Here is a 16,613-nt window from a genome sequence, read left to right as displayed (position 1 = left end):
CTGAAAATTGATCTCAACGAAAACTACTACGAGTATTCATATGTGTCTTTGTATTCTATTGTAGCAATAAATGCTGAAAGTATGTTTTATGAAACAAAACAACGAAACGGCATAGGACAAAAGAAAAACGAGGCAACAGTAACATATAACAAAGGACACTTATACCCAGTCTTCCGCGTCAATCCTGCTTGGAAATCCCCTAACTTTTTTTTTAATGCAACGCCTATTCTATCACAAACGACGTAGTAAAACATGTGTAGGAATAAAAACGAATCTCTTTTAACAAGCATAAAACAAGGAAGCACATGGAAAACCGGTTTCAGTTGTAAAATATCTATTCAATATCTCTTACAGTAGATCTACAATTAGCCTAAATAAATAAGAAATCCTAGATCTCGAAATATTTTACAGGCAGAGAGAATTTCGAATTTTTCTTTCTCTCTCCGCACTTTTATAGGAATACGCTGATGACGAAGTCCAATAACTCCCTGTTGGCTTAAAACCAGTGATTCATTCAGAGCTACTGAGTCGAAATTTACATGAAAAGCAACATGAATATGACATAAATTCACAAGAAAAAAAAGTAGAAAACTGGAAGAAAGATGACATATCTGCAGTACGCCGAAATAAACTTCATAGCTATGCAGAAGATCGTAGAATGTACGAAATTTTACAAACCGCTACGCAAAAATGTCCGCTTCCCAAAATTCTGCGGACCATACATTATAGGCCAGATGTCATCCTCAGATATGCTTCATAACAGTAGTTCGCAGGGTAGGGAGTGAGCGGAGGTTCATCTGAATAAGTGCATGAAGATTTTTAACTCATCAAACCTGATGAATAGCTATTCGAAACAAATATTTCGGATATATTTGCATATATTTGATGTTGAATCGTTTTTAGATGTATCAGACACCTCTAACAGCAAGAAGTTGGTTTTGAACCTGGTCCTACTGGGTTGATGAAACAATTCGCGGTTTCTGCATTCTGTTCAGGAATTGAAAACTCAAGAAATCTTCCCGCATGATTATAAGAAAGATTAAAAGAACCATTTCTCAAAGGATCTGACGCCTCCTGAATTCCCATGAGCCAACGAAAGACAACTCCTACACAAACTCTATGACTAGCGCAACACTAGCTAGCTTACGACAGGCAGGTTAGCAAGATTCAGTCAGAGCAGTGTGCATACCAACGGCGAACCTGAAGAAGCAGCTAGTCTGGAATCGTGTCAATGACAGACAGACATTGAGCGCCACCTAACTAAGTCGCTTTTTCAAATGGAAGGCAAAAGGATTGTGTGGTATCGGAAGTCATTCATCCGAACACCTGTCAGTTATGTATGGTTGAGAGCACTGGCGAAACAAGAAGAGCACTATGTACCCGGATCAAGGAGCACCCAGATTGGCTCGTAAAATCAAAACTATGATCCCTTTAGGTGCTCATTGCAGATAGTGTCATGACAACGCTCCTATCAAGATAGCAGTCACGATCTTGGCACTCCAACAAGAAGTTCTAGTGCGAAAAACATTGGAAGCGTTTTATATAACAGCCGAAAATCAAATCATGAATAGTAAAGGAGAATGCATCGCCGTGACCAAAGAGATGGCGAGTATCAAGAGCTTTGCAGGTTTTCACCTTCGGAGTCAGATGCAAGGGCATCTTATTAGTTACAATTAGCGGCGCAACTCTGACAAGCGGCGGTCCCCTAATACCATGTCAATCAAAGTGAGCACCATTTTGGTCTGCTTCTCTGACGTTGTCTTTGAGTAACCTGTTTGTTAAATCGTGTCTTGTGGGATGAGGCGGCGTTTGAGGTGTTATATTACAAGTGTCTTTGATTTTTCATCTGCTGAAGAAGGCGACTACGCAGAAAGGTTAGCCAGAATAAAAATCGATAACAATCTCGATTCTGCTCGGAAAAGTAGTGCACGATTCAAACTCTGATCTGCTTCGAATTGGAAGAAACTTCAATTTCAATGACTATTGAAACTCGTTGTACGACTCGTGGCAAAACAGTTTTATAAGAAAACTATTTACTGGAATTTTTCATACTTTTCTTCTACATGTTATTGCCGCTCCACATGTTGTTGCACCTACTGTATTACATTGTATCGCATTATCCTGTACTATACTGTACTGCACAGTTACTTTCTGTTCATCATCCCCTCGCAACAGATATTTGATGCCTTCACTGTTAAATTTGTGGACAGTTTATGGCAATATTACGTGAGCGTAAACCTGCAGAACAAATTCGGAGCACGAAAAGAACATGGTTTTGCAGGTGTGCGAGAAGATAATTCTTCTCTAGATGTAACGCAATTAAGAGAATGAGTAAAGGACACGAATAAGAAAAAACTTGAAGGGACTGCAACAACATACTTGGGTGAGGGAATGCTGGCTCACACAACGCCAAATAAAACATATCCAAGGCCTGCTGAGAACTTGAAAATCCATAACCGTTATTATCAGACCGCGTTTGAGCCTCCGAATTGATTGTCTATAAAACAAAACACGGGATCACACACTCTTGAATGAACAACAAAGCCACCGTAGTAAAAGGATGAGAAGAAGAAAAACGCTTAAAACAGAAAAGAAACAAAAAACAGAAACAAATTACACGAAAACATGGGAACAAACAACGACACAAAGAACGTGATCAAATCAAACTCACAGTAGAGGTAATTTGTTGAGATGAGAGCCCAACAGCACTAGGAATTGTTTTAGTTCGTACTACAGATGTACGAATCGGAGGAGGCATAACAGCGGTTGAAATAGGAGTTGACGACGTTCGTTGTGGAGCTACTATAGTCACTCCAAGGGCTTGTGCGATCGACGCAGATATTGCAGAAGCTAAGTAAATAAACAAGTCATAAAAGTCAACAACAAAAATTCGGTCATTATTTCGAGATTACAGCACAATGTCCAACAATGTGAAATGTCCAACATTTTTGCAGAAACTTGACTTCATAGAGAATATATTGCTAGACACCCGCCCTTTTGTGAAAGAATGCTAAATAGACAAATAAAGTTGTGAATAATCTAAACAAACATACGATTTTTTGGAACTTCCACAACAGGATTAGATAGCTTTCCTGAAAACATAGATGTAAGGAACACCACAACTAAACAATGATAAATAAGACAAAGTGAGATAGCCAAATAACCCTTATCTTTATGATCATCTTTTATGTCAGAAAGAAAAGATGGGTAGAACTTGTCAATTACCTTGAACAATAATGACTCTTCCAGGAGTTTGCCCAGAGGTTTGTTCAGCACGAAATGGTTGATCACGAACTGGTACGGTAAGTACAGGTTGACTATAGGTAACAATTGGACGCCATTTCTTCGAAGGGACAATTTCAGATGAGGTATCATTCGTACCCTGAAAGAAGCACACTGAACACCTCACATAATTTATCATGCTGAAAGAATGGTTAAACATTAGTTTCCATCAGGCAAATAGATTCAGTTGAATAGATTCGATTAGAACTCATATGTAAGTAGTGAAATGTAATGGATGGTGCTACCAAAGCACAGGTGCGGTAGGGGGAGCCGGACTCTCCGCATGTGAAGGGGGTTAAGCTCAAGGGGTGCAGCTCAAGTGGAGCGGGTCCTCTCGCCAACTATCCAAAAGTTAAGGGGATCCTTTCGCCAACCTTCCAGAAGTAAAGGAGGTAATTTCACCAACCGTTTAAAAATGAATAGGGTCAGAGCACCGGTTCCGACAATCGCAACTATGTACCAAAGCAAACCTTTACAGTTTTTAAGGGCGGGGATGTCCGTGCTGCCTCGAAGTAAGGTTTTTTTGCCTCGTTATCAAGACTCCTCCATTTCTCGACCATCTAAAACTGATTTTTCAGTGAAATACTAACCTAATAAAGGTCAAAGAAGCAATATCAATTGAGCATAGATAAATCGCAAAACATACCATCCGAGTGACGAGCCCCATAGGTAAGTCAGGACGCGTTTTCAATAGCCTATCTCTCTCTTCGTTGGCAAACACTGTGAAGGCCTGAGCTGAACGCCGTTTAAGATCTGAAAGGGCATTAAGATAAGATTCGTAACTCAATTTTGTAAACTAATTGATTTCAGTTCCTAAAGGGCGATAAAAACATCTCGCCGATGTTCTCTAATCAAGATAGTAACAAAATGAAATGAAGAAAACATTGAGACGCCGGATCAGTATTTCCAGTCTGTCCCATCACGAAACGGAAATCTAAGTAACCAGATCACTTTTACAAGCTCCAACTCTCTTAACAAAAAGAAATTCGACTTCTTCGAAGTCACCTGCGTTGGAGTTGGTATCTATCGACACGGCGTCTTAGCAAAAGCTGATAAAGGATGATGTTGCTCAACTTTCATTTGCTTTGGTTCGAGAGTAAACACTGTTCTCCGATAAAATCAAATTATACTTTGAGACTGATATCCAACATCTACATAGGCAAAGAGTTTCGAAGCAATACCCCTCTAGTCTGGTAAATAGGATGAACTATAGACTAAAAAGTTTTCCAAAAGCAGATTAGCCACTACACGTTGTTCATCCTTCATAGAATGCTGAGTGTTGTTGAACTCAACAGTTATGTGTGTATTTATGTAAGCTAGAACCTGTAGGAAAAATTATCAGACAACATGGGAATCATACCACCCACGTCAGGAAAATTTTAGTAAGATGTTAGCGACATCGAATGTAAGATGATGTGCACATAAATGCAGACAGCGGACAACCTAGACAAGTAATTACGACACTGGAGAAGCCGCATTTGGAAGGTTCCTCGTAAATTTTTGTTTACATCAACGCCATAGGAACCCGTGGCGAGTTATTCTTATTTAGGTTGTATTATTTCAATGAGATGACTGATCAATAACAAGACGCTTAGCAAAGTCCAAAGCTAGACTGTCGTAAAATTCTGAGTCTCTCATGTTTAGGAGAGCATTATGAAAGGAATAAACGTAAATTCTAAAGAGCACTTCCTTGTCTTCAAATGAGTATGCGCTGCGTCCTACACGGCATATCAGTGAAAGCTGGAACAATGACCTCTTTCAATTTTAAGAGAAATACTGACCTGCGTGCCGATCTAACCTTGAGATGGGTGGCAAAGAAGGAGACTGAGACCTAGACTAAGTGAAAAAATGCGGTTATGCATAAACCACAGAAGGTATTCTGAAAACAAACTTCGGTTTTCCATTTTCATCCTCGGGAGAAGCAGCACGACTTCCAGATGCAGATGAATGGGGTGATGACATCTGAATAATAGTACCTTGAGGACCGAAGAGTTGAAAAAAGGAAATATGAACTGAACTTACGTGGGCGCACTGAAGAATGAGGGGACCTCTGAGGAAAGTCCCAGCGAGAACGACTTTTACTTCACTGGGTTTAAAATCTACACGATTGGTGCTCCTTGCTCGCAATCCCACTGACCTCAGATTGGATCTACGGTAAAATGAGGAATATGAAATCCATAGATAATGACTGTACAAGAATATGAGTATCAGAGGGAATAAGTCGAAAACTCACGGAAGAATACTTTAAAAGAGCCGAACTAGTACATAATTCATGGAACGTCGGCAGTGTGAACAATTCCGCGCGACGCGAGCAGCGACACCAAATTGTCGTTTGTCCACGTTAATCGATTGGGTGCTGAATCTGTTGAAAGTGACTCAGAATCCACTAACAACCGTTGGGCAAAAGACCCACATTCTCTAATCTTTGCTGTTGGGATGCGAAAGGCCTCCTCAGAGTGAGTGAACTTTGGATTCGTCTCAATTAAAATACGTAGCCCGGTCACGACAGTTTGATTTGTGGTGCGATATGTCGTTGTATCTGAGGTGAAGCGGTTCTCAACAGCTTGTGGGCGAGTAGAGTCAAAACGACATGAAGCGCGATGCAGTTGCGTAAGCGGTTGCGCTCGGAACGGGTGGAGCGCAGCGGTTAGGACCAAGTTAGGAACCCTGTTGTCGCCTTCATTGCTGCAGTTCGCTATGGCCCTATCTCGATTCTAACCGCTACCTCCACAGCGCCGCTTTGAGCGCAACCTGTTACGCAACTGCACCGTGCTTCATGTCGTTTGGTCCCGACTGTATGTAGTCGCAGATCGAGAATAGTTAAAGAAACGTTAGTGTCGCTAAATGTTTACTTCGCTAAGACTGCTTGCTTCAGGTTTTTTTTTCAATCTTGACAAAATGCATCCTGACACAGTTAAATAAGGAAAACTTTTTTTTGTTTACAACGCCCTGATTTAACATCCTACTGAACTATCCGTTAAGAGCTTGCTTTTTAATAGATTTTGCGAGTGGGAGGGTGAAAAGAAGAGACCGTTTTTGCATTGTGTAGAAGCTTCCACTAATACAATGTCGGACTACTTTTATGCATTTTTAGACACACAGTATTATTCATAGGAATTGAATTTTCATATTAATGACAGTGAAAATGAAAAGCTCCAACGGACAAAATGCAAAATAGGAAGCCATTGTAAAGAATTGTGAAGTGGTATTATCCAAGTCATAGGAAGGCAGCAACATCGAAGAGTGGAATATCCTTATGCCGTTATTTTTTGACGACTGTTACAAAAATGGAGAAATCAATATGTTCGGTGAAGAAGCTTGTCAATAATCACTCGATCTTTTCGGATTCCAGCCACGGTGTTACGACCAGTTGAATCGAGATCTCTCAACGATGTCATCAGGACGGTCGCGACATCTCTAACTGTCACTCAGGCAACCTGCCCATGTGTTTTAAAATTATATGTAGGGCACAGTAAGTCTTCTGATTCCGTAGGCGAGCCTGGTACAGTGCTAGGAAGACCGGGTAGCAAGAGCCATCTAAGGCTGTTCGCAGAGTTCATGCGTGCGTGCGGAGCCGCCGGTCTGCTCTTTGGTGATTATTGAGCGCACGGTTGTGAACGCTCAATAACCATCAGGCGCGGACCCGTGCAGGTGAACTCTGCGGGCAGCCTAGGTTACCGATACGGAAATGAATTAAAACGACACCTGTACGCGCAAAGCACGGGTGCTTGAACCGGAAGCGGGCATGGAATGGCGCATGCTAGGAAGATTAAGTACGACGTCATCGGACTGACCTAGACGACGCCGCCACTGAACGCCACTTATGAAACTGTAGAAGAACTGTTCTTAGAAACAGTTAGAGGAGTTGGTGGAATTGGACTCCTCGTCAGTATGGCAAAGGACATTGATTACTTTAGAAGAATTACGGCTTGAACGTTGCGTCGTGAAAAGATGTGGTTCAACGCTGGCCTTGACTATTTTCGTCGATCCAAAATAAAGCTACGAAGTTGAAGCTTTCTATATAGACCTAGAGGACTTCTACAGAGAAGATCATACATTCTTCAAGGTCATTGTTGGTGAATTCAACGCCAAAATTGACTACAAAAGAACGCTTGAGAAGTTCCACATCAGGACCCATGGCCTGATGTGGAACTCCTCAAGCGTTCCATGGCCTGCAATGGGACGAGCAAGACGAGAGGCTTTCCGAGTTCACGACTACGACCATCAATGGGAATTCAAAAAGAAAACGGAAAAAAATTCAGGAGCTCTCCTTACTTCGCTGGACGTGGGAGTCACCCGATGGAGGGTTCCATATTGAAAATGACCGTATCATCTTCAGTAAAAGGTGACGCATTTTAGTGTTGTACCAAAGTTTTGTTTCTTTTTTTCGGACCATCACCCCCTCCGCTGAAGATTTTCCTTCACAGGAAGAGAAGAGAGGGCCGCGAAGTTCAGAGAGCGAAGAAGAACTATCATTTACTGGGATCTTCTCGCTACGTTAGTCGGCTCTTGGGAAGATTCCGCAATGGACAGTACCGACGAGGAATACGATCGGCTCGTTGAACACTTTCATGACTGCACGAGGAAGGCTCAGATTTCCAAAACCACCAAGAGAGGCCTGTCTCCGGAAACTCTTGAGCTAACAGCGTGGAGCTGCGCGAGCCGCAGGCAATTAAGAACTCACGTTCGAGCTCGCTTCGCAGAGAGGTGATAAAAGAAGACCTTGAATAGAGAAGAGCAGAAGTGAGCAGAATTGTAGGCTGAAGGCGCAGGGGCGGGAAAGAGCATCCGATATGTCCGCCGAGAGCGGAGTCGGAGAGGAGAAAACCGCAAAGTTCGCAGAGTGGAGGCAATGATCTATTATCGACTGGGACTTCATCACTTCGTTGGTTTGCTTTTGTGAAGATACCGCAATGGGGGGCAACGGTAAAGAGAGTCTCGGCGAAATCTCCGCGAATGCCTCCGAGACATCACGTGTCCATTGGATATGTCGGGGGATACGCGAACATACCTCGCCGAGGTCACCGTCCAGTCGTCCATGGAGACACCGACAACCAACTTAAATGCATTTCTAGTGCAATATTTTCACATACGTAATTTGAAGCTATTAGATGCATCTTCCTCTCATCTATCATCTCGCATGCTTTTGCTCGCAAATTTGAGATCACCTCGCTTCACAAAATTCCAGTGGATGTGCCTGATTCTCAAAAACAATTTAGCTGCTGGTGAATTTTAGTCTAGTCGGTGATGCAGTATATGACTAGCGGAAGGTAAGCAGTGTCAGCTATTAAGGTAGCAATGAAGGTAAATCTCTTTAGGTTACCCACCTTCGCTAACTGCTCTGCCGAGGACTGATCGAGGACTCGAAAACCAACCGGGACCCTCCTTAGATGCAGTTCTGAGATGGACAACATCGGCGACGTATATGATTATACGACATACGACTACGTATACGACGTTCGTAGAACATTTTCGCAACTGAACGATGAAAGCGAAGGATTTTAAAACTACCAAGAGGCCCTATCTCAAGAAACTCTAGACCTAACACCTCAGCGTGGAGCTGTGGTATGTGTGCATATTATTTCCCCTTTTAAAATGGGTATAATGATGGGAGCGTTTTGTAAACCTGTATCGTAGTGGTACATCCATGTAGCAGTTGGCTGATGTCCTGACATATGGCGTATCCACATCTCAATCGGACAAAGTTAACAGCACTGTATTCGTTTTTATGCTATCAAAAGCTATCTCATAGTTGGGGAAGGTGAGGACAAGGGCGAAGCGATCACCTTGATCACCTTGACTCCCGTTGATCTTCGAACTGGTCGAGCGGACGCCAGTAATTCTTCCATTTGTCCCGATCGCGTGCCAGAGTAGCCCAGTGGTTCCCCCTTTCGCGTGGGACACGAAGAGCATCATATTTTTCTTTGAAGGACTTCGTGAAGAAATCTGACCATCGGGTCGGCGGTCTTTCTGTAGTGCGCTTAATATCGCAGAGCGATATTCCCGGTAAATCTCTATGAAACGCTCTGCATGTGGCTTATGCAGCTGAAACCCTGAAATTCAGCTTGTGCTTGAGGATGAGCTTCATCCAGCGCAAAGATTTGTACATGAGGATGATCTTGGTGAACGTTTCATTTAATACGCTCGCAGATCGGGTGGTAGGTTTTTAATGTCCTCTCGATCACCTTCCTCATGGATAAGAATAGTAAGTGTGGTCTTTCACCAGTCTGGTCCTTTCGTTCTCAAGATACAAGAGATAGGGAGGACGTCATATGCGTCGCTAGAATTACATGAAGCGGATGCCCCCGGCCCTAAAAAAGTTTGCGTATATGATGTGAGATCCGAGAGATGTGCCAGGTAAGCTGTTGGTTACCTCGCTAACTCGCACTTTCCAAAGGAATATCCTTCGAAGAAGCTTTATCAGGAGGGATGGGGGGCTGACGACAAGAGTTGACGGACAAAAAAATTCCATCTCACAAAAATATCAGCTTTCAGAGTTTTCACATTTATGAAGAAATTCGGAATTGCAGCAATTTCTAACCATGAAAATATCAACAAGTAATTCTTGGACCACATTCTGCTAACAGTGATTCTTATCAAGCTAATCGTAAATCGTAATTCAAAAATCGGAAATCAGTAATGAATATAACTTAAGTTCGCACCATAACAAGGTAACTGCAGAACAAAGAAGAGCTTAAATTTTGCTTTAACTGTGATGAGCTGTTCTTCCTTTTCTTTGATGCGTCTCCTGTCAATACGGCTGGTTCACTGTGAGAATTGGTCCTTAGTTCCCCCTAGTTACGTACAATTTACACAGTATGGATCAGTCAGAACAAGGATTAGTTTCCCGCCTGATTGTTATGCTTATTTGGACATGATGTATGCCATGTCCTCCACGCTTTTCTAAAATTCCCATGTCCCATCATCCTCAGATTTTTCCCCATTCCAAATTTAGGCCTCTGACACTGAAGAAATTCGAAAATTAACGTAAATCTTTTTTTAGTGAATTACATGTTCTGCAGTTTGCTTTCTTTATTAGCGAACGGCATATCCAAGAAACGAGAAGCCGGAAAATCTATCATTGAGTCACACTATAAATAAAAGTTTAAAAAATAATAGATGAAAAAATGGTAGAAATCTTTTCTCCCTTGCCACCTCCTATCTCCCTCCTTGTTGAGTAAATCGCACTGCATGCCTGATTCTGCGAGGAGTCAACGACACAAAACGTTCCTCCAGAGATCTCCTGCATGATGTCACGTGGAGGGTTTCAGCGGAGATACATTGGATTGTTGGGCAGTTTCTATTACAAACTTTGCAATTTTTTACGTTTCGTGATCAAGCAATCTGCTACGTCGCCCCATTCGTGACCGTTACAGCTTTTCTATAGAAATAAAGGTGACGAAAAGTCTGTATCAGACTGAAGTGCAATCATACATTTCTTGCTGAAATGTTTTCCACACACTCGAGAACAATCTGCACATGGACGTGGTGTTATAGAAGTGCGATTGACACTTGTAATCTTTCTTCAATTACGTATAGTCCTAGAGACGTGACGAATCATTACTGCTCACTTATACTGGCCTTATCTTTGCTTTCAAACGTTTTACGTTCGAAGTAATTCACTTTTGGAAAGGTGCATTTGCTTGCTTTTACGTTTATAATGCAAAGGACTAGGTTGCGGCACGTTTGATTGATGATTTGCAAGTTCGTTTATGGTGTTCGACAACATCCCATCTCGTCCTTAACTTTTTCTTTCGCGATGGAGGGAAACTCAATGGAATGGCTCTTTAAAATTGCGTCATCTTCGGCAATTCAATTTGTCTGCTCGTGAATTGTCTTCGTTTTCTGTTAGTATTTTCGATTGTTTTACAGGCACGCCTGTTTTTGAAATTGAAGAAAAATTTAGCAGATATATAAGTGAGCAGGGAGGTGGAGTTGTCCACAGCTTCGTACCGTTAAATCTCTGCAACCCTGCTCTGCTAAGCAACCTAAAAATACTCAAATTATCCCTGTAAATTTTGCTTTTTCTGTAAGTTGCGGTTGGAGTCACCTTCGTCTCTAACCATGGTCATAGTACAATTTCGCATAGCGTGCACAATGTAATCTTCCAATTTTCGCTTGGGCGCTAAAAGTGTTCCGCTTGTAGCTTCTACACTCCCTAAAATAGCCCACAAGCAAAAATTTGGATACACTCTCTGCGCATCGTTCCTATAGTCCTTAATTATTTACCAAATGTGTAAATAAATAGGCAGACAATACTTAACACAATGATGCCAATTGTCTTAGGCTACAAAATTCGTCGTGAATGGGCAGATAACCACTCACTTTGTTCCAGCCACTCGTTCCTAGAGGTGCATACGTTTCTCCTTATCCGACCTGTGTGTAAGCTCCATGAACTTCATCAACGCCGATTGGAGGGTAATTCCCCACTAAGAGTGAATATGACAGCTACAAATGACGGCAGAAAACTTTAAAAGTTGGTTTGAAATCTTATGCGAACGGAATAAGTTTGCTAATGTATTTATGCATCTACAAAAACTCTTGAAACATGCAACAGTATTTGCATTACAGAGACGAACATGTCCAAAAAAATTGAAAACATCGTTAACAATCTCTGTGACTGCTCTTTTGCAGTGCAATTACCAACAAAAGACACTTGTAGATGGTAGCTCAATGAATGAATAATGAATGAAATGAATAATCTCTGTGTAAAATCTGGTCAATCGTCTCTCTTCCTTGAACGTGCTTCCCTTTTCTCTGCTTGTCCGTATCTGCTGTGAAATTTCTGCAAGTCGACTTTTCGCGAAATTGACGGAAGGGCACGTTTTGGACAACAATTCCGCAATTCCATGCAAGGCGTCCACCACGTATGGTGATACTTTCGTAGTAATCGTCTCACATCCTCCATCTCTAAGAATTTCTGAAAGATGGTTTAAACCAACTCTGAGACATGATTATGAAGACGGTTCACGGCCAACAGCGAGGATTGCACGGTTGAGGCGGTTCCACGTCATTTTGCTGTAAGGATCTTGCTGCCGATCTATATCTGACCTGATATCACCCATCGCTCTCGTGAGCAAATCCAAAACATTAGATATATCGCTTTGGTTGTGGCGACAGGGGCGGGACTCGGAGTCATCGGTGCAGCCTTTACACAACTCGGCACTACCTACTACAGCAGTCGTTACCAATTAGAATTATGTAAATGAGAGTAATTTTACCTTGAGGAAGCAATGAGGAAAGAAGTACTGCGAAGGAAGCAATTCTCATCCTGAAACAAAAAAGTTATACTAATAGTCTTGCAAAATATTTATTATTATTAGTCACATGTCAAGAAGAATTTAATAGGCGTCAGATATTTAAAGCGCCGGGACTGCAGTTGCTTTCCAATGTTGACGAAATGCTCCCTGACGCAAATGCAAAAAATCCTAGTCAAACCAAAAAAAAGCAAACTCTTCAAAATTACAACAGTCAGATTCAGCATCTCACTAGACCAGTCGTCAAGAGCTCCCTTTTTAATAAAGATTTTGCGAGTGAGAAGGCAGGAAAAGGAGATGATTTTTTTTTCATTCTGTAGAAGCTTCCACTTAAACGACTTCGGAGTGCTTTTATGCACTACGACACTTATTTATGGGATGAAATTTTCATATCAATGACAGTGAAAATGGAAAGCTCCGATGGGGAAAAAAGGAATTGTGAAATTGCATTATCCAAATCGTGAGAAGACGGCAATATCGTTGAGCGAAACACATTTATGCCGTTATTTTTTGACGACTGTGTTCGGTGAAGAAACTTGTCAGCAATCACTCGGATCGCTCTTTCTGGACTCCAGCTGTGGGGTAACGGCTTGTGCCGAGCTCATTTAACGTCGTCTTCAGAATGGCTCCGCACTGTCACCTACAGAACCACATAACGTCATCGAGACGGTCCCGATATCTCCCAGTGTCACTCAGACAACAAAATGCCCCAATCCGGCAGAGCTGGATAAGTTAACCTTTCAAATCGCATTTCCGCAAATAATGTCGATGATGAAACGGTCCGTTCTCTCATCAATATTTAATTAGAAGCTATGATGAGTCTAGCTATGATAGTCTTGTGCAGGCCGTAGCATCTGTCCGCGGTATGCCGTACGATCGCTAATTCTTCGACAGAAGACGAAAAAGACGCGAATCCGCGTCTTTTTTCATAACTCGCCTCAATTTAATCTTTATTATAAGATTTACACATCAAGAGATTCGTGAGCGCGAGCTCTACCGATTAAATGTAATTAGAACTTTCAAAATCTATCAAGGAAACACTTTTTGAAAAATGACCTACAACCTGCAGTAGGGAACAGTCTTTGTTCTATGAATTTTTCCGATTTCTTCTTTAATATGTTTCAGCTGCAATTGTTCGAAATGTTATTTAGATTACGAATATGTAACCATCACTCCACTTTTCGCAAAATATGCTCTCGTCAAGAATAATATATCCTTGGGGCGCAGTTATCTCGGACTCAGCCTACTCGCAGGTGATTTTTTCAGAAACTGTTTCGTTGATAGGTTTTGAATGTTCTTATCAAATTCAATCGGTAGAGCTCCCGCTCACAAAAATCTATTGATGTGTAGATCTTACAATAAAGACCAAATTGAGGCGAGTTATTTTAAAAAAAAAGACGAAAAAGACGCGGATTCGCGTCTTTTTCGTCTTCTGTCGAAGAATTAGCGATCCTACTGTAGGTCAACGGAGAAGAGGGGGTTTCAATAAAATGATTTTACAGTCTCAAAAGTTCTCCAAGGAGACGTTGAATGAATGTAACCAAGAAACGTTGTTCAACTGTCCCTTTGTATGCATGGCAATCCCGACATAATATCTTTTGGAGTAAGCTTGCAAACGGCGCTAAGAAGGATTCCAGGAAGTTTTTTTTTTCAGAGGCAACTTCTAGCGATCTAACCGGTAGAGCGGAATTGTCTCTTGTGTTCTCATGGACTTTCGAAGAAGAAATGCTGTGGAGAGCACCTTAATTAAAAATGTCGCAGAAGTAATAATAAAATAAAAAAAATAGTATATAATAGTAATAAACTGCTGGAACTGAAGCATGAGAAATGTAAATAGCTACTGAATGTGCTATGGTGCCAAATACGATGTGAAATTCTCAATTAATCATTTGTTTTGAAAAAATTACTCAAATGTTGGAACCAAGTGTGAAACAAGTGAATGTGAGCGTAGTTTTCCAAGAGAGAGGTCAAGAGAAATGTTAAAATACAGAGCGAATGACGTCACGAACGTTGATTCCTGAAGTATTGCCAAAAAAGCTCTCAAAAATCGTTCCCGTGTTCTTTTCGAGTTAGAAAATGCACATGAAAGGAAATGAAATGCAATAACAATGCAGTAAAGAATAGCAAAAAACTAAGATTAAATGAAAATAAATAGTGCAGTAAAAAGTAAATAAAAAGTATAATATTAGGTAAAGGAAAAATCATATATGCCAGTTGATATGGAATTTCTCTTTAATCAAGACTGTTGTGTTTGGATTTTCAACTTTCTTGATTCTTTTATTTTTCACACAGACCCAGGGTAGTTTGACACCTGACGGAATAAACGTAAGATTGTTCCAGCCAACCTCCTAAAAAGTTGAAACGATAGGCTAATGAAGGTTCCATCTGAAAACCTCGTAGGGACAGTAATAGGGTTCGAACCATTCTTTTTCTGCGGAGACCATCCTTTTTCTCCGAAATTCAAAATTATTTTTGATTCATAGTATGCAGTCAATACAGATGGATGGTTACGTGGATCCAAATGGGTTTCTTCGGCTGATAAGAATAGAGCACATTTTCATTTGCGAAATTTTGAAGCACTCCTGTGCTCCAACACATTTGTGTTGATAAAAGCTATTGATGTGTCCTATTTTGCGATATGAACCTCCAAAGGTAGAGAGCTAACTAATTTTAACGAATAGTAGGGAGGACCATTCATATGGAATAGCATTAATTGTTCTTTAAGGTGGGCGTTGTCCTGTTCTTATTCCTAAACCTCTTCATCGAAATTAATGGGTCGCTTAAAAATGTTTTTCCATGCATATCCATCTTATTCCCATACTGTTGTGTAAATATTGGCGCCTCATTTTCCCCGTTTCCTTCTAGTCGGGTCAATCTGTGTTTGTACGGGGCACACGATATAATGTTTGCACACTCAACGAAAACCTTTGAGGAAAATATTGATCTCGGAGCCCATTTTCGCATCTGTAGGTGTTCTGATCAGTTCTCCCGAAAGCATCTATTGCAGTTGTTCCATAACTAGTCCTCTTCAATATTTTTTGTTACAAATTGTTTGTCGCATACGGTAAAAGTTGTGTTGTATCCGCTATTTCATGAAGCCGTAAAAACTTTTGAATTCTTGTGAAATTTTGACTTGTTGTCCCGATTGTTCTCGGCGTAACTTCAGTGTTTTGTGTTGTCTGGTATTCAGCGAGTAGCTGTGCTACTTTTAGTGATAGTAGCATCACTTTTAGTAAACATAGGGATGGCGGCATTCAGTAACTTAAAGACAGCCTACAACGAATTTGACGTGGTGAGGGAATCCACGGCGAAGGCTAGAGCTGGGATTGTGGATTGCGAGATCTGGGGTGGTTTATCGTGCGTTTATTTCTTTCTAATCGTCGTAAAAAAACGGTGTTTCCACGCCGTTTCCGCTAAGACTTCAGTTGCAATGCGCCTTGTGCACGCGTCGCATCAGCGTGCAAGCGGTGGAAGATCAGCAATGTCTCTTCACCAGCCTATTCAAGTGAACCCAATGAATAGGGTGCCGAGGGGACCGGAACGTGATCATAGAGGAGCGTTCTAACGGACAAGGAATAATGAGGAAATGAAAGGTTTCCCACACCGTTTTTTTTTGTAACGACAAATAGGAAGAGATGAACGGAATCACTCCGGATCCCGCGATCAACAACCTCATCTCCAGCTTTTCCCGCGGACTCCCTCGCCACCTCAGATTCGTGGTATGCTGCCCTTAAGCAGTAGTGGTATTAAAATAGGTGGATTATTTTTGTCGTTGAGAGAGTGATCAACCATTTTTGAACTCCAGCAGCAACTACTGCTGCTCCGCCGCTAAAATCCAACTTTCGATGCTGTTTGCAGCTCTCCCTTGACGATTTCAACTTTTTTAACTTTGGGATCAATCAAATAACAGGCTGCATTCTGTCTTCAGCATATAGGTGTGCCTTTGAACAAATTTATATCGATGACTTACATTTCTGATTTTCTGGAAAGACTGTTCGGAAATTTAATCTTTGTTCCCCAACTGAAGAAGTCTTTTTTTTTAATGTTGAGAAGCAACCGCATGTGTCAATGGTT

General features: G+C 41.4%; 3 protein-coding genes across 6 annotated transcripts; 1 reads left to right on the top strand and 2 right to left on the bottom strand.

Moving 5' to 3' along the window:
* Positions 1 to 723: 723 nt before the first annotated feature.
* On the bottom strand, positions 724 to 8,696 carry RB195_011269 (uncharacterized protein; the record flags this gene model as incomplete). 2 transcript variants are annotated; one of them, XM_064192614.1, is made up of 15 exons in its annotated part: positions 724 to 797; positions 2,380 to 2,497; positions 2,672 to 2,850; positions 3,054 to 3,092; positions 3,226 to 3,382; positions 3,753 to 3,842; positions 3,929 to 4,035; positions 5,064 to 5,113; positions 5,174 to 5,244; positions 5,305 to 5,431; positions 5,516 to 5,524; positions 5,590 to 5,638; positions 5,696 to 5,821; positions 7,967 to 8,139; positions 8,294 to 8,322. In XM_064192614.1, the coding sequence occupies 15 exons, from the start codon at positions 8,320 to 8,322 to the stop codon at positions 724 to 726; spliced, it is 1,398 nt and encodes a 465-aa protein (XP_064050197.1). The 2 variants fall into 2 exon arrangements, with proteins under 2 accessions (XP_064050197.1, XP_064050196.1); XM_064192613.1 differs by lacking the exons at positions 5,305 to 5,431; positions 5,516 to 5,524; positions 5,590 to 5,638; ... (1 more) ...; positions 7,967 to 8,139; positions 8,294 to 8,322 and adding an exon at positions 8,610 to 8,696.
* Positions 8,697 to 11,184: 2,488 nt separating this feature from the next.
* Positions 11,185 to 12,552, bottom strand: RB195_011268 (uncharacterized protein; the record flags this gene model as incomplete). 3 transcript variants are annotated; one of them, XM_064192610.1, is made up of 5 exons in its annotated part: positions 11,185 to 11,270; positions 11,333 to 11,440; positions 11,930 to 12,225; positions 12,334 to 12,454; positions 12,504 to 12,552. In XM_064192610.1, 5 exons carry the CDS (start codon positions 12,550 to 12,552, stop codon positions 11,185 to 11,187), a joined length of 660 nt encoding a protein of 219 aa, XP_064050193.1. The 3 variants fall into 3 exon arrangements, with proteins under 3 accessions (XP_064050193.1, XP_064050194.1, XP_064050195.1); XM_064192612.1 differs by having other exon boundaries at positions 11,930 to 12,192; XM_064192611.1 differs by having other exon boundaries at positions 11,930 to 12,192; positions 12,334 to 12,451.
* A 609-nt stretch (positions 12,553 to 13,161) lies between these two features.
* RB195_011267 (uncharacterized protein) lies at positions 13,162 to 14,285 on the top strand (the record flags this gene model as incomplete). The annotated part of the gene is made up of 2 exons (XM_064192609.1): positions 13,162 to 13,270; positions 14,194 to 14,285. 2 exons carry the CDS (start codon positions 13,162 to 13,164, stop codon positions 14,283 to 14,285), a joined length of 201 nt encoding a protein of 66 aa, XP_064050192.1.
* Between the last annotated feature and the right edge of the window lie 2,328 nt (positions 14,286 to 16,613).

The sequence above is a fragment of the Necator americanus genome, chromosome III, assembly GCF_031761385.1.
Source record: "Necator americanus strain Aroian chromosome III, whole genome shotgun sequence".
NCBI classification, from domain to species: Eukaryota; Metazoa; Nematoda; class Chromadorea; order Rhabditida; family Ancylostomatidae; genus Necator; species Necator americanus.
The sequence above is the reverse complement of the archived record's forward strand: the minus strand, read 5'-3'. Positions and strand labels throughout refer to the sequence as shown.